This window comes from Oryctolagus cuniculus, chromosome 2 (assembly GCF_964237555.1).
Source record: "Oryctolagus cuniculus chromosome 2, mOryCun1.1, whole genome shotgun sequence".
Lineage (NCBI taxonomy): Eukaryota > Metazoa > Chordata > Mammalia > Lagomorpha > Leporidae > Oryctolagus > Oryctolagus cuniculus.
In genome coordinates this window covers 172,053,360-172,078,704 of record NC_091433.1, presented here as the reverse complement: position 1 = coordinate 172,078,704, position 25,345 = coordinate 172,053,360, and the positions used below count along the sequence as shown (strand labels likewise).

Below are 25,345 nucleotides of genomic sequence, written 5' to 3'. Positions count from 1 at the left end.
GCTTTATTGTCATCATCCCAGGCCTGGAAGCTTCCCCTCCTTGAAGCAGACAGATGCCATGTGGTTTAATTTAGCCTAAGCCCTCAGTGAAGAGAGGGAAGAGAGATCATGAACCTGCTTCTGGGTATTTAACCCCCATGGCCCAGGTCCTGAGATGCGAGCTTCTGCAAGGCGAGCCCCGTTCATTCCTGGTAGGGTATCAATCCCCCAGGGCTCTTTTCTCACGGTCAGAGCTGTACTGGGAGAAAGGTCGCTGGGGAAAGTGACTGGCTCATGAGGACTCGGGTTGGGGCAGGAGGGGTGAAGCCCAAGTCACAGAGGCCCACTGAGGCCGAATGAACGGGGGAGGGGGAGAGTGACAGGATCACCTCTCTGACTTCCCAGAATGACTACGCCCGCCTTGCCTACAGCAGCTACCAGCGTGCACATCACACACGCCACCCCCATGTCCCCTGTCTCACAGCTGAAAGGGCCCCGCCTTACCTGTATTCTCTATGGCCTTCCTCAGGTCTGAGCTCAGGAGAAATCCAGAGCTCTGCTGGAGTTTCTGGAAAACACGCTGAAACGGAAAACGAAGCAAGAAGCTCATGTGAGACCTAGAGGTGTCCAGCACTGGGGCAGTTCCCAGAAATCTCTCCATCCCCCCTAGAGGTGGGGGAGGCTGCTCACCAAGACTGGGGTGGAGCCAGCTCAGAGGCAGGCGGGGCAGCTGAGCAGCTGGCTGGGGAAGGCAGGAGTGGCTACACCTGGCCATGCCCGGGACTGCAGCTCCTCGGCTCCCCAGCTGCTCCCCAATCCACTCCCCCTCTCCAACCCTGACATGACCCCTGACACCAAGGGCAATTTGCTGACTTCAAGGGAGGTGTGGGGCTCTCTGGAGAGTTCACACGGTGTCACGACAAACAGCAGATTTTATAACCAAACTGCTCCGATGGAAACCCCAGCTCCACTGCCCACAGCTGTGCAGCCTTGGGCACACTGTAGCCCTTTTGAGACACCAGTTTCCTAATCAGAAGCACAGGGCAAATGATGATGCCTACTTCAGCCTTATTGCAAGGACTAAAGGAGCAAATCTCTAGAAAGTGCTTAGGAGCGGGGCTTGCACAGGAGTGAGCGCTGTGTCGTCCCTACTGAAAGCAGACTAGAACTGCCTCCCCATCCCCGTGCACACGCAGTGCCGAAGGTGGTCTGCGAACCAGCTTGCTGTTGCATGGGCCTTCCACCCATGGAAGCCAGTGGGAGAAGGTGAATCTGAGGGAGCTCGGCCCTGGAGGACCTGAAATCTAAAAGGTGGGGAGGGCAGACTTGACAGCCCTTGCAGAAGCTGAACAGCCCCAGGTCAGGGTCTAGGTGCAGCTGACTGGCAGGCCAGAGTCCCCAGTGACCTGGCTCTCCTCCATTATCCTGCCACTTCATCGGGCAGTGCCTGCACCCTCTCGTGCTGCCAGCACACCTCCTCAAACAAAATGGGAGCTGTCTGCGAGGGCAGGGGCGAGAGTCCCTCTGTTTGTACCACTTAATCCCAGTGCAGGTCTGTGACCCCAGCAAACGTTTGCTGAACTGGAAGGAACAGGACTGTCAGTCATGGAGAACCTGCTCGCACCTGGTAGTGGATGAGGCGCTGCCACAGTCTTGCAAACTCCTCTAGGTCGAGCCACCCGTTCACTTTCAGCTGATGGGGAGTTAAGGGTTAACCGGTCCAGCGTGCAAAGAGCAGAGGGGCCTCTGGTACTGCCAAGGAGGCTGAAGCCCAAGCATTCCATCCATCAGCAATAACCCCCTGCATGTGGCGTCACCAGGGCATGGCCTCATGCCAGTGAGCTTCCTCTGATTCTGGGAGCAAACAGGCTTAGACTGGTTTTCTAGAGAAAGATGAACAGCTGGAGGGAGAAGGAAGCCTTGAGAAAGGGAGGCCAATGTCGCTGGCATCTGAAGACAGGAGCCCAGGAGACGGCCTTCACCGGTCGGGGTGGGGTCCCAGCCAGGGAGCATGGGGGTTGTCACTCCGGAAGCCGCAGTGAGAGGTGTGTGCAGGCAACACTTTCCAGGGTAAAGCCAGCCCTGGTCACCCCGTAAGATGGGTTCAACGACAACAGATGAAGTCCTCTGAGAAACAGGAAGGGAAGCTGGCAAGTGGGGAGGAGGGAGGCTAGCAAAGCCCCATTTGCTTTGCTTGGGTCCGGCCCCAGGCTGTTGGCTGCCCAGGCCAGGAGACTGCTGTGTGTCTCCGAGCACTCCCACCACAGCCAGTGGAGACAGGACCTGATTTATCATTTCATCGAGAAGCTTCTTGTTCTACAGTGGCCACCCTTGCGTTGCCAATCAAGCCTTGTTAACAGTGTGCTAGCTGGGTGATCTGTCTCTCCCAGGAGACAGCACATGGGCCAGTGGGGTGCGGGGAGAGCCATGTGCAGAGCCCGTCTCTCCTGCCTGGGAGACAGGGAGGGCAGGGGCAGAACAGCTCATTGGAGAGCACAAGCCCAGACCTTGATGCTTGGTCCTGCCGCTTGTAGCCACTTCCTGCACCTGCCAATGCAGTGTATTAGCAGAAATGGGTACAGGGGCTGTGGTTGGTCCAGAGGGTTAATGAGCTAGCAGAGAATCCACAAGACCCCAGCTCCTGGGTGAGCCCTAATTAGGCCCCTGGGGAAGCTCTCAGAATGCATAGGCTCTGAATGGCAAAGGATACATCCATCAGAGCCACAATGCTGCGGCACTCATCCAAGGAGAATGTGTCCCCCGCAGGTCCTGGAGAGAGAACAGGAAGGCTGGAAATGCTGGTCTGAGGGGGCAGGGGGACGGTGGGGTCAGGCTGGGAGCAGAAGGTCCTTGGGATGACCATACCTGACAGGAGCTCCTGGTTGAGAAGGCTCTGCAGCCTGGTAGCGTCCACGTCCAGCCCCTGGTGCAATTGAGAGAGGACCATGGGCATCAGCACAGCTGGGACCCAGCAGGCACACCTGCCTGACAGTAGAGCACTCTCTAAACACTCACTTCCCACCCACCTCGGGCCCGGCAGGCTTTGTCTCAAAGCCTTCCCCTGAACACCTGTGGTGCTGGCCACCCCCGACATTTGGCACCTTGCTTTTCTCTCTCCATTCACCCCTGGACTGCAAGCAGTGGGTGCTTCCTCCTCGCTGTCCCAGGTGCTGGGAGCCCCTCTGGATAAGGGCTGTTGTGTGCTTCCCCTCTGCCTCCAGAAACACACTGAGAACATACGACTACGGTGTGTACCTCGGTGGGCACGGAGTAAAAAATACCAGACATCTAGGCTGTGGGATGCGGCTGCACCTGAGCACATTACTGGTCTTCCCAGCAGCTGAAGCAAAGAGGGAGCTGGCATGGTTTTCCTTGGATTAAACTCAGGAAGCAACTGAGGCTGCGGGGGAGAGAAACCTGTCCTGGCCTGAGCTCTGCAGGAGTTAGCTGCACTCGAATTTTTGTTGGGGGCCGTGAACAGCTCGATGGGCAGCGTCTTCAATGATGTTCTAGAGGCAAGGTTGTGCTACGTCCTCCTGTGGCCCTTTCTCACCTCCTGGCAAGAGCTGAGAGGAGGATGTGACACTGTCACCTGGGGAAGCCTTTGCCTAGGGAGCTGGCATTGGTGGTCTTGTAGAGTGGGTGAGGGAGGGTAAGGTGCCTCCTAGGAGTTTTCATGAGAGCCAGCACCTCAAAGGCAACAGACGCACTGTCCCTTCCCACTCTTAGGGTTGCCCTCGCCACTTCCAACTGGACACAAAGCAGCCCCATCATCTTTCCTTTGGGGGCCCTTCAGCTCTAAGCCAGATCCCTCAGGATCACTCTGACCCGGACCCTACACGTAGTAACCAACCACAGTATTGGAGGAAATGAGGGGTGATGAGTTGAAATGGAGATAGAGAATGGAGATGATAGCTGCTTGAATAATTCCCAAAGAACTGCATGTTTGCCTGTACCACCAAAATGTATGACACCCAAGGGCCAGTGCTTAGGTATTCCCAAAGCTTAACGTTGTGGCACAGGAGGTTAAGCTGCTGCTTGCAAGGTTGGCATCCCATGTTGAAGTGCCAGTAGTCATCCTAGCTGCTCCTTTTCTGATCCAGCTCCCTGCTCATGTGCCTGGGAAAGCAGCAGCCGATGTTTAGGCCCCTGACACCCACGGGGAGACCCAGGCCTCACTGTAGCCATCTGGGGCGTTAACCAGCAAATGGAAGTCATTCTCTTCCTCTCTCCCCCCACCTCTTCTCTCCTCTCCCCCTGTCAAATAAATAAGTAAATCTTTTAACAAGTGCTTGGCATAGTACTCTCAGTGTCCTTAGTGCTTTGCAATTAAATGATGGGTAGAAGAAAGGACCTAGCCTGTCCAAGAATCCCAGTGTGTGCTTCCTTGCCCTCAGGCAGAAGCTGGTTGGAGTGTTACACCACACTCTGGCTAATGGAAGAAGTAGGAGGAGTGGTAAGAACACACTGTAGTATTAGTTCATAAGTTAAACTCATAGAAGAGATTAGGGGATTGTGAATGCATGGATGAATATTTTTGCTTTAAACTTGCTGTGGAGGACACAGCCTCTGAGGATAGCCTACAGGTTTTGCAGAATGAAGCCAAGTAGGACCAGTTCAAGACCGTCCCCACCATGGGCTGAAAAGGAGGGCTGGCATCTACTTCCAGCTGTGTCCCTTGGCACAGTGCTGCACCTGCGTCTTCTCATTCCTACAAAGGCCCCACGGGGGCTCCCAGTCACCATCTGTGAGGAGGTGTTTGGCTACTGGGTAGGAGAGCTGTGATTAGGGAATCTGTACCATGTCATCACATGACAAATGGTAGCTTATTTTAGAGGTGCAGGTGCACGGGCCACGTGTGAGAATTTCCCACCTGCCCTGAAGGAAACAAGGACTCAGGCATTCTAATGAGGCCCTGCTGACCGTCTCTGGGAAGCTAACCTTGGCTTGGGCACCTGCTCTGGGGGAGCCAATCTGTCTTAATTCAATTCCACAGAAATGATTGAGCACCTCTTCTGGCCAAGGACAGCGTTCAGAGTTGGGGACAAGGAATGCATATGATGTCATCTCTGCCTTCCGAAGCTCATGGGCTGGAGACAGTCATCCTGTCTTGCCTTGCTGTGCATCAAGGAAAGTGCCTGAGTCCATGTCTGGACTCCATCTTTCAAAATAAGTCTGGATCCCAGGGGTCCAAAGTCATTGTACTTTGCACTGGCCCCCTCTATGTCTGGTCACACTTTTCATTTCTCCTTTTGCCTCCTTGCTGGGGCCAGGCTGCCTCCAGGTTACCACTACCCATTTAGCACTGGGAATGAAAATGCATTCTTGTCCTTGGCCTCTGGCTGCACCAAGGCAGCAGGTGCATGTGGTCATCTGTATCGCTTTCCACTTCCCATGCCAACATGATTAACGACGGTAAAGGCCCATCATGCAGAGCCCTTGGCAGCTGCTTTTAACCTGACAAGTCAGGGAGTTCTTTATAACAGTTTACTAAACCATTAGGCAAATCCCGTGTGCACATAGGTGGCTTGGCAGGAAGCGTGCCATTGGTGCTCTCTGCAGCTGGCCAGCACTGAGGAAGAGTGATGCCAGGTTGGTATAGAGGTGGCCAAGTGGGAGAAGGAAGGATTTCAAGGGACAGCGCCAGCTGCTTGTTTAAAGATTCAAAAGGCAACACACTTCATATATACCTCCTATAATTATCCCCTCCCTTCCCAAGCTCTAAGTTCCATATGGATGCCATCCCAATGAGGACGCCACTTCTCTACGGAGCTTGGCAGTTGGAGACGTTCTGGAGCCAATCCAGGGAGAGAGAGGGGCTGATAGAATGATCTGTCACCTTGCTTTTCCTCCCTGAATTCTCATGAGGGCCTGGGAGAAGTCTTCCTTCCTCAGCTCTCTCCCTCCCTCCCCAATCCTCCAAAAGGCCCTCAGCACTAGACACTGTACCTGCTGAGTGTATCTGTGGAAAACAACTTCTGGGGAGGCATCCTCCGGTAGACTTCCCTGGACCAAAGGGAAAATGGTCAACATTAAGCTTGTGGGGAAAGAGGCCACCAACAAGGACACAACCACCCCGCCTAGATCAGAGATAGAGGTCAGACAAGTGGAGAACCCCTTAGGGGCATGAAAAATCAATGGAAGGTTGTAGAAGGAAGGCTATTGTGTCCAGCCTGGCCCTGGGGGCCTGGTCTCCTCCCCTAACCCCTCTGCTCTGTCTCGCCCATTCCCCTTCAAGCCCCCTTTTGCCCATTATGGTGTCTCTGTTTCCATGGTCACGGGTAAGGCAGTGAAGGAGACAGAATCTCCTGGAGATGGGATGTGGGCAGTGACACTCACTAGCCAAACTTTGCTGCACACCTACCTTCAGTGCCTTGAGGTTGAAATCACTGCCGACCTTCCTGGAAAAACAGGGGAATATGTGATGTAAATGGCCAGCTCACTATTCAAAGGACACCTGCCTATGGAGAGCAGCCAAGGACACTAGGTATCTCTGCCAAGGACTTGAGTGGAGTCTTCAGCACTGCTGGCTGGGGCGTGGACCGCTATGGCAGTTCACAGGCAGTCAAGCACTGTGGCCTTGTGTGCAGCCTTGGGAGTGACTGTGGTCTGGTCTTCCAGTCACTGGTGAATGGTGTCTTTCACAATCAGATACACTCAGCACAGTAACCTCCAATGCCATCAGGCAGAGAAGCTGTGTCTTACGTTCCACCACCAACTGGCAGTGTGCTGCCTGCAGGCCTCACCCATGCTATTATAATGCCCAGCATGGCTGTGGTGGTGTCTTCCTCAGCCCCAAGAGGGGACGAGGTGCCCAGCAGAGCGAGTTCTTCTCGATCCCACTTTTGACCCAATGACTTTGCATTCAGGACCCTTCATGACTGGGGTCATCCATCTTTAAAGCCCACCTTTCAGTGTCTCCCTGATATGTTTCCCTGATATACCCACAACTCTAGACAACTTGACACACGTGCTCACAAACCACTTTCCCATACACGTGGCTGCCACCACTCAACTCTTCAAAAAGCCCCATGCTCACCCCCTTCCATCCTGTTTGGGCTTTGTCTTCCACCTGCGTGGCCTTCCCCTTTAAGCCATTAACTTTCACTGTCCTGTGGGGAGTAGCTCAAGTGCTGTTTCCTCAAGGGGCAGTGTTCTCCCCCTCTCGCTGGAAGCAGTCCCCTCCAGTCTGCTGTCTCTGCATCGAGTGTTGCATCCAGCAGCAGCGCCTCCTTCTGGTGGTAGGGTCATTCGCTCCTAGGCCTTGTCACCCCCCTTTACAGTGTCTCTCAATAGGCTCTCAATAGCGAGGCCCTCACCGTGTCCCCCTCGGACACAGCACACACTAGTGCGACACAGAGGGCACAGCGCAGCGTGGCACGATGAACCTCAGACAACAAAGCAGAAGCAAACATGCAGGATGCCGCAAGCCCTGTACCTGTCACCATCCGGCACTTTCAGGAAGATTCGGAGCAGGAACTCGGCTTCTTCTCGATGTGTGGAGGGGACCACGACGTAGGTCCCAGGGTTCAGATGGAAGATCTTTGTCAGGTTACACTTGGTTTCACAGTCTACACCCTGGACAGCATTTCTGAATTGGGAAAAAAAATTGGGCGGCAATCTCTCCCGGAACTCCTGGAACTGGAAGACACAGGATCATCATGAGAAAACGCTCTCCAGCCACCAGGAAAGGATCCCTCCCTCCTCCACCTTCTAGATCCTTCTCTGTTCACCAGAACAGCACCAAAGACAGTGACAATAGAGGCCATCTTTGTCTGAACTCTTACACAGCACAGTTGAGGCTGCTCTGTTTGGGTGGCCCCTCGACAATGAATGCAGAGAAGTAGAACACACAGTTTTGTCTCGCTGAGCCTGAGACCACATTGGCTTCTGGGTTTCCTTTCTCAGCTTAGAGAGATGATTTCCAGGAAAACTGATGGCCTTGTGTAGTACCGAGGTTCTTTCTTTTCCCCTTGGGTCTTGCCCTTCTCTTCTGAACCTGGCACAATACACCCCAGCCTGTGATAGCGTGGCACAGTAGGATTCCTTTCACTTCCTCTGGTTCACCTGCAGTGGGGCCCTGAGATTCCTTCTCATTGGAAAATAATAGGCCCTGATGACTTTCCTTTTATTTCAATATTTTTCTTAGAGATAAAACAATAAATATAATGCAGTTCCCATTTTTGGATGTCACAGTCATATTACATAATAAAAATCCCTTACTAAACAAATTTTCCCTACTATAGTGTAGCCTGAAGAATCCATCTAGAATGGTTACACAGCATGAAATGATTATTTACGAGCTCTGCTTGAAGGGGGAAGGAGAGAGCTGCTGTGTACACGGCAAGGACAGGGCCGTCTCCCAGGTGAGCCAGGAGCCAGTCCCCCAGGTGAACAGGGGGGGGGTTCAGCAGCTCCTCCAAGGCTATCCAGCTGATGGAACCTGCAGTCCCCAGTGGGCTCAGGAACCTGACTCACTTGGACCCTCCTGACAAAAGCAGTGTTGGCACCCACGAGCCCTTTCCCAGAGGGTGAGCCATGCCAGGAGTCCCTGGGTTGATCGTGTGTGAGGGTGGGGGGAGGCAGCGCATGGCCCACCATCCAGAAGGCGAAGATGGCCCTGCTTACTGCTCTCTTTCCACCACTGGACACTCACAGCCCTGTCCCGGGTCCCCAGTGACAGTGAGAAATGGAGTGTGGGGAGAGAGGGGAGGCCTTGGTCCAGGGCTCAGGGGTCCCCTTCCCCACACATCAAGTTAACACAGGACTAGTTGTGCACAGACCTGTTTATGTTGTTCTAGGGATGGGCATGTGCCTTCCTGGTCCAAGTCTCCACACTGTCCTCCAGAGCTGGGAATGGGCTGCTGACCACTCCTCACACCTGACTGCTCCTCTCAAAGCCCTGCCAGATATTTCCCTTCCTGGGCTGGGGCACCCAGGGCCAGAGCAGGATCCTAACCCCTGCCTGCAGCTGGGACACAGCTCCCAGGCAGGCCTCCTTGTTATCAGCTCTCTGCCTGAACTTCCGACTGTCCCCTGCACTGAGACTCCCTGCTCTGACCTCTGTCGGGAAGGGCTGGAAATGCCGCAGCCATGCTCAGCTGACTGTGGCCACATCCTGCTCCCCACACCTGTCTTCAGTAGCCAGGCAGATGTGCCTCCACTACACCTGCCCACTTGGCAGTGAGGGCACCACACGGCTCCTCTACACGGACAGAGCTGAGTGCTGTGAGCACGGACTTTGCCGAATCTGTCTGACCTTCTGGTCCTTCCTAATAGTTCTAAGTTGCTTTTCACTGACACTGAGCCAGGTCACCCATTTCGGAGGGGGGGATTTGCTTGTGAGTGGAGTTGGAGGACATTCCCTGAGGCTGCCTTTGGAGCGCACGCATTCTGTGGGTGGCGGCTTTGTGGGGCTGACTAACGCAGGGGGCAAAGGATGCTCCTGAGGCACCCACTTTGTGCTGCTCTCGTCTTTGGTGAGATGGGATTGGATGCATCAAGCTCACCCCTCTACCAGTGGCAAATGCTTGCAAATGGGTCCAGCCCCTCTTGAATGCTAAACAAGGGAGCAGCTCAGGGGATCCAACCTTCAGACCAGGGCAGCTCAGTGTTTTCCCACCGAGCTGACCTGTCTGGGGAGCCCAAGTATCTGATGCGAGACAAAGCAAGGCTGCATTTGCAGCCACTGATTGCATGAAGGCCTGGGTGCCGGAACAGGAAGAGCACTTTACCAACGGACAGCAGCCAAGGCATGGGAAGCCCAGGGAGGGTGCCGGTGAGCCATACCTGAGAGTCCACCTGTGGACGAGAGGAAGAAAGACAGGTTCAGGGACCTGCACTGAAACAGAAAGTCAAGTGGCCCTGGATCTCTTCACCTCCTGTGTCAGCCTGTTCCCTGGTACCCCTGGACGGAATGAGGATGATTACTGACCCGCTGTGCAAAGTTGTAAGAAAGGAAGCCGATTCAGCTACAGGCAGCAGCAAGTTGGAGACCAGGAGGGGAAGTATCTGAGGCCTGCCTACCGCTCCTAACAACGCTGACAGCACTCACGGGGCCTGCAGAAAAGACAGAACTTGGACCCAGTGTAAATTCCCCAACTTTGGGAGCTCCAGTGAGAAGGGAACTGTCTTCCCATCAGACCACCGTAAGATATGGGTGTTTGTTCTAGGATGCCCAGCAGTCAGGAACCTCTGCATGTCTATTCAGAAATGGCCAAATGCCGGTCTTTCTGTGTAGTCAAAGGAAGCACCGAATCCAAGCCACTCTGCATTTTGTGAAGCACTTGTATGGGACATGCCATTCACAAAATTCCTGCCAGCAGACCCTAGGATCCAGGTCTATGGATATGGATATGGAAAGTGAAGCTCAGTGGAGTTGGGGACACACAACAAGCCATGTGACTTTGTCACTGGAACACACATCAAGCCATGTGACTTTGTCACTCAGTCCTGCTGCCATGACACTGGGATTTGGTTCTTTTCCACTGTTGATCCTGAGGCCCACCCATGTGGACTGACTTGGTTTGCATGTTCTTCTCTGGAGGCCGAGGGTGACATGAGAGGAGGCTGGAGAGTCCCAGAATAGGGGTGGAGATTTGGGGTGAGGATTGCATGGCTTGTCCACCCCTGTCCCTTTCCACCTCCTGTCTTCTCCCTCCCTGTTCTTACACCACACATGTTCCGCATGTTGGTGTAAAGCAGAGCAGAGGCCCCATAGTAAGCAGGGAGCCACAGGCCCATGCCAGGGCTACAGTGCTGTTTTCACTGGGTCTGCCCTGTGCCACAAACACCCTGAGAGCTCGAGGGACTCCTGAGAGCTTGGCTACTGCACCGTACAGGGCCTGCTGCAACCCAAGTGTTTCTGGAGCTGTCTGTTGTTTAAGTGAAGATCTGAAATCCTGGTGTTGCAAGCTGGGCAAGTGAGAAATAATGCAAATCTAGCTGAAAAGTCGAGAAGAGGTCTTGCTAGCATCTTAAAAGTGAGTGTGATTACCTCCTGGCTAGGGCTCCTGAACTGTAAAGCCCTCTGAGAAAACATGTTGTGTTGTCCAGCTCAGAGACCTGGACTCACAGATGACCATGTAAATAGCAGACCCAGGGGCTGTGCATCAGAGCCGTCCTGGGACCCTCTCTGGGCTTCTGACTCATGTCAGAAATGGGAGACTCAGCTGACCTATTGTTACTGGGCTTACCTGGAGCCCTGGCTTATTCCATCCTGGGTGGGAGGACCAAGTGCCTCAATGTCTTCCCTGCCCTTCCCAAATCCTTGCTTTTGGTCCAAACTTTTATCTGCACAGAGCTGAGAGGTGAGGGACATGGGGATGAGGATCCCCTTAGCAGGCATCTGAATCAGGAGGGATTCTTGACTGAGAACACCATAAACAACCCAGCTGGCATGGGCCAGAAAGCATTTCTTGGAAGAGTGTAGCTTCTCATGTCCATGGGAATCTGAACAGCACAGCTTGGAAGGTGGGCAGGTGCCAGGTGAGCTGGCTACATGGATGGACACCACCGTAGGGACTGCCCTACTTTGCTGCTGTGAGGCTCAGAATTCTAGTCTGTTCCCATCTCTTCCATTTAATTCTTCAAGAGGAAAACTCCGAGTGGCAGAGTGTGTGTGGGTGTGTTGGGGGCAGGTAGGTCATGGTGGCGATGGGGGAGCACCTAACTGGACCAACCTGGGTCACAAGTCTACACCTTTGGCATCCAAAGTCTGGTAAAGGGAATTCCTGGTCTCCTTGGCTACCGCAGTGGAGGATGGACCCTGGTTCTCTCCAGTTCCCCCACTGTGGAAGGGTGTTCTGGTGCCAGAGTGCAATGAAAATGTCCAGGCCTGGCACTGTGGCATAGAGGGTAAGCCTCTGCCTACCACACCAGCATCCTGTATGGGTGCCAGTTCAAGTCCCAGATGCCCTACTTCCAATCCAGCTCCCTGCTAATGTGCCTAGGAAAGAAGTGGAGGATGGCCAAGTTCTTGGGCACCTGCACCTGCATGGGAGACCTGGAAGAATCTCCTGGCTCCTGAGTTTAAGACAGCTCTGCTGTTGTGGCCATTTGGGGAGAGAACCAGTGGATGGGAGACCATTCTCTCTCCCTGCCCCTCCCCAACTCTCCTTCTCTCTGTGTAACTTTGACTCTCAAATAATATCTTTTTTTTAAAGTCTAGAAAACATTCTTGGGAGATGTCCTTTGATAGCCTCAGTGGGTTTGGGACACCCTCAAGGTGCTGTGCTGAACCCCAACAAGTTCCACTGAATTCTTACCACCCAGTGCCACTCTCTCCCTTTTCCTGAGACAGGATCTTGGTTTCCCTTGGGGCCCTGGGCATCAAGAGAAAGGCAAGGGCCTAAGTCCAGCGTAGAGCCCTGGACCTGGGATCACAGGTCTTGGGATCAAACCTCCCCATTAGCTCCGAGTAGCACTTTGGCTAGCTCATTCTCACTCCCTGAACTTTAGCTTCTGCATCTCCAACAGTGGGGCTATCCGGGTTTTGAGACCATGAATGTGATCATGCTTGTAACTTTGAAGCACACTATTGCTGTGAGGCCTTCTCATCAGTACAACCAACTGTTCAGCCAGGAGCAGAGTACCCAGGGATCTTGCCTGCCCCTAAATGAGCTGGGGCCCAAATTCTGCCTTACTCCCAGTGAGCAGGATTGAAGTCATTCCCAGAGATGCTGTCATCAGTAGTCTGGTCTGGTGATGGGACTCAGGCATCCCTGGCACTCACAACGGCAACTGGAGTGCTGGACAAAGGCATGGTGGACATCTGGGCTCCACCCCCAGCTCTGCTATGAACTCTATGTCATCTCCTCCCTGGGCCTTACTTTCTTCATCATGAGCAGAGGAAATCCTTCGTTTGGTGGTGGCGGCTTTTAAATGACCCACATTAGTGCAGAGAATGACTTGAGAACCAATTCCCCTTCCTTTGGGTGTGCTGAATTGTTTGGGGCAGAAGGAGGAAGCAGAGGCATCAAATTTCCTTTTGCAGCTTGTTCCCCTTTTAAATGATGTTGTACAAAGCAGATTCCTGTGTCTTCTACTCACACGCTGTATGTGCTGGCGTGCTGAGGGGCAGACGGCACCTCTGCAGCTAAGAAGTTGGTTGGGGGTCCACAAAGAGAGAAAGACCTGGACTTGGGCAAATGGCTGAACAGCTGCTCACAGGCCACATCCCAGCTATGGCTGCATTTTGGTCGACACATAAGAGAAAAATGCACCCTTTTCATTTATGTCCAGGATTTGCTAATCAATGATTAGAGAAGTCAATGATTCTCAAACTTTACTGAGCATAACCAGCCCCAGGGAACTCTTGAGAGTGCAGATTTTCACGCTCTGTCCTTGGAGATTCTGCTTCACGAGGCCTACGGTGGGCCCAGGAATCTGCAGTGCTGCAGTAACCGGGCTTGGACCAGACTCCTTTCTGAGCAACAGGTATTAGCTTCTGCAAAACAGGAAGTGATGCAAGTGGCCCAGGAAGGTGTGTGTCCCATCATCAACACGGGAACATCTAATCTCCCTCAGCTCCTAGGTTATCTTGCAAATGTAGAGTTGGACCAGATGAATATGATGGCCATGGTAAGCTTAATTTCCATGATGTGATGCATTCAAATCTCCCAGCCTGGCAGAGGCTCTCCCCAGCTGGGAGAAATGTCCCCAGTGAAAGCCCTGCGGCAGGCTGTCTTACCTTGAAGACCTGGAAGTGTGGAGGAAAGTGGTCATCTTCTGCCTTCAAACTTTGTGGCCTGACGGTGAGGGACACGATGACATTGCTGCCTCCCATGTCCTCTTGCACAGAAAACAGATAGTGAGTGTCCCTCTGAGGTCCTCCTATATGGGAAAGAGATGTTACTGATCTCAGCTCCACTCCTGGGGCTCCCAGTTGGGTCAATCACCAAGTTCAAGATTCCTGTGGGGTTGGATTATAAGCTCTGGATTTGGAGACCTAAGGCCTGGGTCTGGTCTTTACAGTTACTTGTTGGGGTACACGTTTATTTTCTAAACCTCAAATACAGGGTGGTAGAATATAGTCCCAGCTTGGCAAAAACATTTCTCAACGTGTAAAGCCAAGGCCTATTTTTCTAATAATAAGGGGAATGAGAGAGCCCTTGGGTGTTAAGGCATTAGGGGTAACCACCAGAGCCTTGAAATGGCATCAATCACTCAAGCACCAATAGAGACAGAGGAAGATCAAACGGGAGGTGCCAGGCTAGGGTTCTCTTCTGCCCAAGCATGCTCACGGCAGCCATAGCAAGAGAGAGGACCATTGTGGACACCATTAGATTCAAATGCATGGAGGAATGAAGATAAGACAGAGATGAGCGAACACACATCAGAGGGTCCAGGTCTCAACCCGGGAAGCTCTGACAGGGGAATGGGAAGCTGCCGAGGACATGGCCATGGGCTTCCTGCTCCCCTCGAGTAAGGGGAGGCGTTAAACTGCACCTAACAGGTACTTGATCAAAGCTTCCTTTCTTCTCTCCCTTGTCAGCTATTGCTAAAAATGGCCACAATGTATAACTTTGGTTAGTTTACAACGTGCAGTACATCCGTGGACGGGGACTTGGGTCTCACAGGCAGACAGGTGCAGCTCAGGCAGGTGAATTAGTAACTTAGCCACCTAAGAATGACCGCCTGGTGATGAGGTTGTGAGCAGCACAGTGAGCACTACAGCTGGAGGTGGAAAAGGTCACCCCAACTATGGAATCATTCAAGCAAACCATTGTCACAAGGCAGCCATTAAAGAGAATGCATGTGTCTCAGTGCCAACATACACACCTATGCAGGCATGCACATACACACACACACACAAATATATTTACAGCTTCTTTTATCAAGGGTAGATAGGCACACTCATATTTGTCTCTACAGGGAGCTGTTTCACGTATCAATGTCACAAACAGCGAGCAGGATATAGAGTGAGGGAATGTGACTCTCCCAGACTCAAGAGCAATAAGATTCATCTCAGAGGAGCCGAGGGATAGACTCAAAAGGACCTACCTCTGTGGGCTCACCAACCAAAACAGGGCACAGGGACTCACACATCCTCTTGCTGGTGGGCGGGTGGTGCGTGTGGGTTCAAGAGGGCTCACGGGGATTTCTAGTTCCACTGCTAACAGCCGGGGTGCTGAGGACCCAGAGGTCAAATGTACCCCAGGATCTCAAAGCTAACACACAGCAATGATAATGGTTTAATCTAGATTCTCACTTCTGTCCTGTGTTCTTTCCTCAGCTCTGTCCACTGCCTGAACATTCACCGATAAGCAGAGAGCCTGCTCCTCTCCCAGGAGAGGTGATATGGACAGAGGCAGACCATGATGGGCCAGAGGATGCTCACTGGAGCTTCTGCTACCCACTCCCCATCAGCAGTCACTTTCCTTGGAGAAGCAGGGGCTGTAAAATCCCCCTCCTTTCAGCTCCAGGGTGATGGTCTATCCAGAATCAAGGCCCAAAGAGAGCTGAAGCCAGGCCAAGGCCAGGGCTGATAGCTTCCATGCTAGCAGAATGACCACCAACACCAGGAATACCTGCAGTGTTTCCTAGAGTCACTTGATTCTTCAATATCTTTGGAGACCATCTCTCATGGGACATAAATCCTTCGTCCAGGATGATTGGAAATTGGTTGCATACATATAAGCAGGTGAAGTTCTCCTGGAAATCTTGACATGACATCCTGTTAACAACAGATATACACCAGGATCAGCAAAGGACCACTGGTGTGTCCCAGGGGTGGATTCCACCCCTTTACTGTACCTTTTCTGTGCCAGCTGAAGTAGCCATTGACTTACCTCTGTCCTACCTGAAGCCCTGAGTCTGACACAGGCTCACTCCCCTCCAAGAACCCTTCTGTTCAGTGGCCGGCAGGACAAGGGCAGGGTCAAACCTTCAATTCTGCACGTCTCTTGGCACTTACCATCTCCTCAACCCCTTGAGCCAATTCCCAGCCCTCTCCAGGCCACAGCGACTGCCAGGTTCTCTTTGCTACAGGCCTCACATGCTGCTGCAAGCATTGCCTTTCTCTGGAGCCTCTTGCCAAAGTCACTGTTGAGGTCTTTCTCAGAATAAAGCTCATTCCACACTGAAAACCCCACCTTGTTCTGTGGTTACACCAGGGATACTGAGAATATCTCCTTCTAACTCACATTTGTCCCTCTGAGTTTTAATTACTCAGATCCGGGCTCCTTTTCACATATTCACAATAAATAAACCAAACAAGCCCTCTAAGAAATGTCCATCTTGGGACCAGCCCTGTGGCATGGCAGGCTAAGCTTCTGCCTGCAGTGCTGGAATCCCATATGGGCACTGGTTTGCGTTCTGGCTACTCCATTTGCAATACAGTTCTCTGCTATGGCCTGGGAAAGTAGTGGAAGATGGCCCAAATCCTTGGATCCCTGTATCCATGTGGGAGACCCAGAAGCAGCTTCTGGCTCCTGGCTTTGGATTAATGCAGCTCCGGCCATTGTGGCCATCTAGGAAGTGAAGGAGCAGATGGAAGACCTCTCCCTCTCCCTCTCCCTCTCCCGCTCCCGCTCCCTCTCCCTCTCCAGCTCCTGTTCCCTCTCCCGCTCCCTCCCTCTCTCCCTGTCTGCCTTTCAAATAAATGAATAAATCTTTTAAAAAGATTTATTAAAAAAATTTCCATCTTATCCTCTAAGTAAAGAAATGAGCCGCTGGCCAAGAATGTGGTTTTAGACCGTCCATCCCTCCCTGACTTCTGGGTGGTGATGCTGATGTCTACCCCTGTACTCAGAGGCAGAGCTGGGCAGTGACCTCCTGCTGCTGTTTGGCATATCACACCAGGGAGACTGCAGAGTGCCAGGGTGGTAACACATTGGCACAGTAGACAGAGGTGTGACAACCATGCCTCCTAGTTGCTAGGAAACCTTTGGTACCAATATTCCTTTTGACCATTAAAATGTCCCTGGAGGTACAGTATTTCATACCCAAAAAAACCTTCACACACAAGGAAAGGACATGGAAATCTCCATCCAAAATTGTGTGTTTGCAGGTACTGTCCATCCTTCTAAAGCAGGGATTTTTATGTAGTAAAGAAGGGTAAATACCAAAACTCGCCATCTTCTTTGTCCTCATGTAGCTGGCTTTTCCACTGATTATGGATTTCCTGCCACTCTTGAGACCTGAGCATAGAGAGACAATCATTAGTGTGACCTATGCAGAGCGTTTGATCTCATCCAGGTGTGTTGCCCAGCAGGGTGCTTCGCCTAGTCGGGGAGCAGGTGGAGAGTGTCATCTACCTGGGGACAGGAGTCAGTCGTTCCCTGTATGCTGATGACTTCCAAACACCTGTCCCCAGCCTGATCCTCACCGGTGAACTCTGGATGGCTCTACAGTCCGCCCCACTTCTCTGTAGATACTTCAAGACACTTGTCTCAGACCACACTCATCCACTTCCTCCTCCTACTGCCTGAGTGGGAGTAGCAGGGGGTAACTCTCACTCCTGTCTCCCACGTCCAGACAGTCACCACACGTTAGTCACTGGTTGATTCCACCTCCTCAACTGCTCTCAAAGTCATCCACTAATTTCCAGCCCTCCTGGGATTACCCTAGTTCAGACTACACTCATCTCCCTGCTGGACTTCTGACTGGCCTCCCTGAACTCAGTCTTGGCCACTTTCTTATCCATTCCTTGCACCGACAGCAACAGGATCTTTTTAAAGTTTAGTCATGGGATGTCATTCCCCCGCTCTCAGGGTACATTCAAGCTCCTGAAGGAGAGCCTTGGTTTCTTCCTACCTTCCAGGTCTCCCTGGACCATCTCCCACTTCCTCTCCTCTTCCCACCCTGGATTCTGTACTCCAGTGATAATGGCTGAATTCATTTCCTTAGAAATCCCTCCTTTCCCACCATCTCGGCTTTCACCATGATGCTTCCTCCACCTGGAACGTTCCTTCTCTCAGCTGTGGAGCCCATTGTCTCTTCCTCATCTTTCCTCTTAGAGGACACTTCCCCTAGGATGACTTTCTTGGCCCTGTGCCACCTACAAGCTCCCTACACAGGGTTGGTACGGTGCCTTTGAGCTCCCATAGCCCACTGCACCACTCCTATCTTGGCAAAATGCACCCTGCTGCTGGTTTCTTTGATGCTGTCCCCCACTGAGCTCCCAGTGCCATGAGGTCAGTGGGCTCTCTTGGCCTCCATCCCATCCCAGGTGTTTAACACGTGCGCTTGACACAGCAGGCAAGTGAGCTTTTGTTTGCCTTCTTCTCTGCTTAATGCTGGAATGAGGTACGAGGGATAATTCTAAAAGGTCATGGGAAAAATGAAGTAAAAGAACTGTGTAATAATGTGCATTTTCCGGACACTTACTGAATACCCCCGCTATTCCAGAAGCTAGTCCTAGGGTCTGCAGACAAGGAGACCCTCAACAGGCAAAAGGGAGGAGCTGCCCCTCCGTCTGCCCACTTTTCAGAGTGGAGTCATGCTCATGGGCAACAGCCCAGCGGCATAAAAAATTTAATGAGCTCCTTCTCCTGAAAGGGCTTGCATGGAGAACCCGGGTCACCTCCCCACCAGGATGACAAGCAGGGGCCACCACTCCGGCTTCCGGCTGCAGGCTGAGGCAGTCAGATATGTTATTGTAAAATGGCAATTTCATAATTAAGGGATAATTACATTTTCTGCAGTGTGTAAGGGAAAATAAATGTAGTGTAAATCAATATGCTATTGATTCATGCAAGTTTGCCTTTAAGTGTGTATGAGTGAAATTTTAATTACGGCTGGCACAAGACCATCCAGGTGCTCCATCCATCTCCGCTCCTAAAAAGCAGGGAAGAAATCGCCCACCTGCAGACAGTGCAGACAGTGATTTGCCGGCCCCGTGGCTGCCTTCCAGCCTGGCTTCTGGTGGAAGTGGGTGTCCCTTGCCATTCAACCAGGCAGTGACCTACAGACTTGGTGCTGCTGCCACTCCTGCATCCATTGTCCAAGCCCTGCCCTCCCGGCTTAGAAGCCCCCCGTCAATGCCCACACCTGTAGGGTACAAATCCAAGTTCCCATGCAGGCATTGGGCACCCCAAGCCCAGCTCCCCATACTCCTTCTCTTACCTTCCTCTTCATCAGGCTAGCCTGGCTGTGTCCTGGCCTGCACGTCCCCTCCCACCCAGGGGCACCCAGGGTTCTCCTTGCCCACTCCCTAGTGCCTCTGCTAGGTTCACAAAGGACTTGATGCTTAGTTGCAGACATGAGTGAACCATCAGCTCAGGTGGGTTTGTGCCTCCTCCCCGCCTCCCCCAGGGAATGTCACTGCCTTTTGCCCTCTCTCCATTCCTGCCCCCCAGCCAACCCCACATCAGGAATTCAACCTCAGGCTGTACTGGGCAGCTTGGGGTAAGGAATGGGAATGAGAACTGGACAAGGATAGAGGCTGTTAGGATTTCCCTGGGGAAGGGGAGGAATAGAAGTATCAGAGGGAAGAGGGGTGACCAAGCTGGCTTAGTTTGGAGTTTACAAGTTCATTCCCCTTCTCGGGGCAGGGATGGGCAAGAGCCTGGATCTACTCTTCAGGGGCACCTGAGGTCACAGCCAGGGCTACTGTACCCATCACTCTGCTTTGCTTCCCTTCGCTTCTTTCTCCCTCACCCCAGTCCTGCATTCATCTCACACGTGCAGAGCGCCCACATGTGCCAGGCACACACCAGCTGCTCGGGCTCACCTGGAATCAGCGACCACTGCACAGCTTATCTGAGAGCATCAGGCCAGCCAGAGTCTGGGCAGCCTGGACCTGGGCCTGGAGCCCTGGTTGGCTCTGCGTCTCCTTCTGGAACTCACTGTCCTCACTGTATTGATTTTCACTCCTGCTGGGCCCAGTCCTCCTATTGTTTTGGATGCATTTCATTTCCTTTCCAATCACGCCTCCCTCCCCAGCAATGCTGCTGGTGGCCACTGAACCATGGCTCTTTCTATTGGTCTACACAGACCTGCAGAGCCACACCATGGGGCTGGGACCCAGAGAAGCTGGGAAGAACAAGTAACCTGCTGCTGCCCCTCTGTCTTTCCCGGGACCACTTCTCCTTCTCGGTCAGCAAGCAGGTGGGGGACCAGGAGTCAACCCCCATGGCAATGGCGAAGGGCCAGCCTAGCTCTTGGGGGAATGCTGGGACCACTCTGCTGGCCCCCGCTGGGGCCTACTTAAGGGCACTGAGAGCATCCACTCCCACAGTGAGCAAGGCACTATTCCAGCACCCAGGACAGCGGCAGTCCAGGTCAGCAGGCAGGACTGAGATTTGGAGTCCACTGAGCAGAAGGTCGTTCAGACCCCTGCCTCCGTTTCCCCACCTCCCCCTACATAGGAAGCCTTCTCCATCTTGATGATGCAGCCTCCTCCAAACCAGAATCCCATGGGATCCCATCAAAAGATGACGTTCCTTTTCTCCATCTCTCTGGCCAAATGGGGGCTTGGCTCCTGCCCTGCCTCCAGCCCTCTGTGCTAATTCTAGGTATGTGGGTTCATAGCTCCAGACCGTGGCCAACTGGAGGAGAGACACTGGCTTTTGTCAACTGTATAGATCCCACAGCACCTGTCCCCTCAACTCAGGGCACTGAATACAGAGAACACAATAGGTGTCTAATAGGCACTCAGTGAATGGCACCATGGGAGCTTGAGTTAGAGTGACAGCCATACCAGGTGTGAACCAGACAGGTCTGTGGTAAAACCCACAGTCAGCAAGAGAGATGTGCCCACGTGGGCAGGGTGCCCCCTCCACACTGGCCTCTCAGGGAAGAATGGGGAGAAGTTTGCAGAAGCCATACCCATCACTCCAGCGCCCTTTCCACTCCGTCTTGCCCCAGGGGTTCCACAGGCGAATGAGTCCTTCCTGTCTTCCCCTGTACTGGATCTGCAAAGAACAGAGAAGCAAGTGGTCAGGGCTCTCCAGTGCAAGTCAGAGCAGAGGAAGCTGAGCACAGCTGCTTTTTACCAGTAAGGATGAATTTAACCTCAGACCTCAGCTGGCTGCAGCCAGAGCAAGAAAAATGGAAGCAAACAAACCACCATATCTCTGATGCCTGCATGGTGTTGGGATGAGAGAGGGGAGAAACTTGCCCCTGTCTCTGTTGGCCCTTCGCAAGGGCAGGTGCCACTTCAGCACCCCTGTGACTGCATCCAAGACCCTGGGCGAGCTGAGAGGCAATAGCAGATAAATGGCAGCGATGTTGCTTCAGGCTGCAGAGGAGAGATCTTTACGGGTTCCCAGGGCCTGCCAAGCCCTGTCACAGGCAGCATCTCTATTCTATAGACACAGCCTGTTTCCTGGCTCCCAGCCCATTAGGAGCTATGGCACCATTTCCATGGCACTGGAGTGAGATGGGAAGGTAGAAGAGGCTGATATGATTAAGAGTGGGATAGCCCGACAGCCATAGCCCAAGGCTAGCCCTCCTCATCCTGCATCCCAGCACTAACCAGATGTCTCTGTCTGTGAGCAGGTGGCCCACGATGACCTAAACTTTTCTCCCTGCTACCTGCCCCTGGGAAGCTCATCATCACTCACTGCAGAGGCCAGGGTTGCCCCTTTGTTCCATTCTACCCACACACGGGAAAGCTACAAGCAAACGAGGGCAGGCCCTTGAGCCCACGTCCCAGGAGCCAAGAGCCCTCAGCCGGGCAAGGGCATTAAAATGCCACTGAGTCACAGCCGTGATACTGCTTTGTGTCAATGTTCTCTGAGCAACAGAGACCTGCAGGGGAGAGAGAAGGGCCGAGCTTGCCTGCTGATTCTAAGGCAGGGGAGACAGAAAACCACAATAAACCTGGAAGAGAACCCCTGTGGGGAAGCGGGGCTCCAAGCCAGCCACCCACTAGTGTGTTAGGTCCTTTGTTCCTCCCTTGCAGAGCTGGCAATGAGCATCAGAGCTTAGGTACTTTCCCAAGGACACAGGGCAAGTGGCAGGGGCAGAGCTGTGATTCCAGTTGTCTGTTCCCCAACTCTGGGCTCTTAATGCTGGAATTGCGTATGGGTGAAGATCCATTCCTGGGTATGCCTGTGACCTTGACCTTGAATGTGACACTGGAGCCACTGGGCTAGGCTCTTGGACAAACATTAGGTCGTCGCCATAAAGGAGCGGTCACTTAAGCGCTCGGGAGCTTGCCCATTGTGGTCCTTCTTTGCTCCCTGTCTCTGGCTGGCACTGCAGTGGAAGGTGCTCTGGCTCTAAGTGGCACAAACCCAGGCTTCTCACCCCTCTCTGTGCCCCTCCAGGCACTCTGAGCCTTGCACAGAGTTAATTATTAACTACCAGCATCTGATGGAGCCCTGGGACAGGGACATGAGAAACAGTTGCCTGGTGGCCCAAAGAGTTTTACAGCCACCCTCTGTGCACAGTGGATGGTGAGGGGGCTCAGTTAGCACAGGGAAGAAAATCAGCCAGAGACTCAAAGGGGCTGAGGCCAGGGCTCAATGAGGCATGCAGATAACACTCACCCCCTTGCCCAGGGGAGTTGCTGACTGAGTTAGGTGCATAAGAAAGAATGCCAGCTTCATTTGTCTTCCTGGCTGTGACCTGCCTGGAGGAAGGATGAGCAGATTACAAAGCACAATACATTCACAGGCTCATTTAATCTCAGCACTGGTGGGTCAGCTCTCCGACCTCCTCGCTCTCAGCCCTTGTAGGACTATGTCATGCCTTCATGATGGTACCCTACTGAGAAGCATGTGGGCCTTGGCCAGGGAGCACCAGGGTCACCCTCAAGGCCAAGGCCTTTGCTGTGGATGAGAATGGGCTGGCTCATGTGCTTCTTCCTGGGCTACTGACCATACTCTTATCCCCAGGCAGCTCTCAGAAAAGGCCAAGAGGCAGCCCAAGTTATCTAAACCTAGACTAGTGGTTCCTCAGATATATTCTCTTGAATATAGTTTCCGCTGACCACTAACAATTATTCCTAGAGAGAAATCCAAGCAGTACCTGTGTGGTTAATGCAGACTCTCTCAGAACCTTTTAGAAATTAATATACTCCATGAATTTCCAAGAAGGGGCTATGCAAGCTGCACTTGTCCAGTGTCCTAGAAAACCTGTTTCTACAGAGGACACAGCCAGCCTGTCCGTCCTCAGAGCACATGCTGGGGAACGGCAGCTGCTGGGAATGGAACACGTGGGACATGCGGTCTTGATCACCTCTTGTCACAGCAGAGGTGTGCTGATCAGATCGCTCAGGGTGTCCTAAAAGCAAGTCACTGCGTGTTGCGAAGCATATGGGCTGTGAATGGGATGGGCAGCGGCCCCCACCAGCTGAGGCATTTTCATTGCTGCTCTGTGGCCCGGCAGTCACAGCCACCCCTGCCCACCTCTAGCCACCCCCTGCAGGCACTCACACTCCAGTGAGACGTCTGGCTACACAAGCCCATCTCCCCTGTATTCAGAGGAGACAGAAAGGCTGTCTCAATGTTTATAAAGTGTTTTCTCCAAGGGTGGCAAGTAGACAGTGTGGGGACCACGACTTCCTTGGTCCCAGCCCAACACAGGTGTTTCCCATTGATCACAGCTCTATTTCACCAGTCTTGGGCAGAGCCATAATCTGGTGAACCTGGTAATCCAGGCAGGGCTGAAAACTGAGCAAAACTGGCACACAACATAAAGTCTATTCTCTGTCCCAAGACGTGGCCATGTCTGGGACAGGGGAGCTGTGGGGACAGATGTGTCCATATGTGGCCAGTGGTGATGATGTCATTGCCTGACACCAAGGAGACCTCAGGGAAGGCCCTGGTGCACAGTTCAGAAGCAGAGAGTCAGGTGACATCACGACCAGGGTCTCTTCTGGCCTGTGTGTATCAGAGGAAGCTCTTCCTCACTGGCAGGAAACAACATTTGAGCTCCTCACATACATTCTGGGATGGTCAGTCAGCAGGGTCCCCTTCACAGCCAAGGGCAATGCACCCATTCATTCATGCCAGTGCTCCCATCCATTGATCCAACAAGTATAGATTAGATGCCTAGTGGGAGACAGTAGGCACCTACCCCAGAGAGGGCGCTAGGGAGACAGGAGATATTGTCCCATTTTATGAATTGGGACATTCTCCATCAATGGAGCAACTGGCCTCAGGTCATTGGCCAGGGGAGAGAGACTGATGCAGAGGGAGGTGGTGCAAGCATGGGAAAGCGACAGATAGAACCTGATACTCTGCATTCCTTGCTCCATAATCCTGTGGGAAATGTGTCCTGGGGGTTAGACCCTGCCTCTCTCTGCTTACAAATTATCATTAGGTGTAAAGAGTGCTAGAAGAATAGAGATGGGCGGCGTTAGCAGGAAAGCCTCATAGGGACGTTGAGATGAGAAGTGAGGAGCTGCAGCGGCTGCACCAGCCGTGTCACAGGTGCTGTCTCTGGATCCCAGTGAGAGACATCCCTCCGGGCAGGCCTCAGCCTCTGCATTAGTGGATGGAGGAGGCTGGACTTCAGCAGGGTCTTCCAGGCCCTACTCCACCCACCGACCTCCTTAGACTTATGTCTGTTTCAAGTCAGTTCTCCCTTCCAGGGCCAAGGGTGCCCTCCAGCAATGTCCTCCTTCTTTTGAACAGAGACAGAGGTTTATCTAGGCACATGGTGGTCCAGCTAGCACACCCTGGCCTTGGTGGGGCCATGGGACTACGGCCAGACTCGTGGGCAGTGAGAGGAAATGGTCCGTGCCCCCGACACGGATGAATGAGGGTGCCCTGGCCTCTTTCTCCCGCACTTGGGAGAGAAGGGGTTTGGGAGGAGCTGGATTTGGACTCCCAGATGGCAGCTCTGAGCTGAGGAAGGCAGAGCCACCCATGAGCCCTGGATCGCCTGTGCCCATCAGAGAGCTGTGACCTCTATCTTGTTTAAGCGCCTGTTATTTGGAGTGGGCTTCACCATAGTGGTTCGGCTTGTACATTACAAAGAAACCCCTTTCAGGGCAAACTCCCCTCCAGAGTCCACTAGTGGGGCAGTCAGCTCCTCCTCTCTGGGGTTGAATCTTGCAGCCACGCTGACATCCTGACCTGAGTCAGCTCAAGGACAGTGTGTCTCAGGTATGTTCCTCGGGCGGGTGGGGCGTGGGTGCCAGGAACTCTGGACAGACAGGGGACCCGAGGCTGGCTGTGGTGGGTACCACGGGAGTGCACGTGATAAAGGCTCTTGGCAGCTTTGCTGGGGGCCTTTGTGATGGCTCCCGGGTAGAGGGAAAAGAACACTGAGCCGAGCCCAGTGCAGACACACCAGGCCTGTGGCCGGCCTTACCTGCTCAGCCCCGGTCACCGTGTAGGCATGCTCAGCCACCAGTCCGTTCTCCATCACCGGGGCATGACCTGTTGGCTGCAGGTGAGAAAGCAAGGTGAACTTCTCACAGACGTGGAAGCCGTCAATTCAGAGAGGGGCAGAGCCAGCTGGGTCC

At 53.1% G+C, this 25,345-nt stretch overlaps 1 protein-coding gene across 1 annotated transcript in view; it reads right to left on the bottom strand.

Annotated features, from left to right (window-relative positions):
• The window catches only part of LOC138848827 (calpain-13-like), a 63,745-nt gene that overhangs the window by 5,883 nt on the left and 32,517 nt on the right, over positions 1 to 25,345 (bottom strand). Inside the window, exons 7-19 of the mRNA XM_070069721.1 lie at positions 25,192 to 25,266; positions 20,752 to 20,837; positions 17,046 to 17,120; positions 15,510 to 15,655; positions 13,670 to 13,812; positions 9,769 to 9,780; positions 7,418 to 7,620; positions 6,344 to 6,380; positions 5,929 to 5,985; positions 2,845 to 2,902; positions 2,690 to 2,748; positions 1,604 to 1,672; positions 484 to 559 (exon numbers count right to left, since the gene is read on the bottom strand). Coding sequence (XP_069925822.1) covers positions 484 to 559; positions 1,604 to 1,672; positions 2,690 to 2,748; positions 2,845 to 2,902; positions 5,929 to 5,985; positions 6,344 to 6,380; positions 7,418 to 7,620; positions 9,769 to 9,780; positions 13,670 to 13,812; positions 15,510 to 15,655; positions 17,046 to 17,120; positions 20,752 to 20,837; positions 25,192 to 25,266 — 1,096 coding nt within the window. The remainder of the gene's footprint in view (positions 1 to 483; positions 560 to 1,603; positions 1,673 to 2,689; positions 2,749 to 2,844; positions 2,903 to 5,928; positions 5,986 to 6,343; positions 6,381 to 7,417; positions 7,621 to 9,768; positions 9,781 to 13,669; positions 13,813 to 15,509; positions 15,656 to 17,045; positions 17,121 to 20,751; positions 20,838 to 25,191; positions 25,267 to 25,345) is intronic.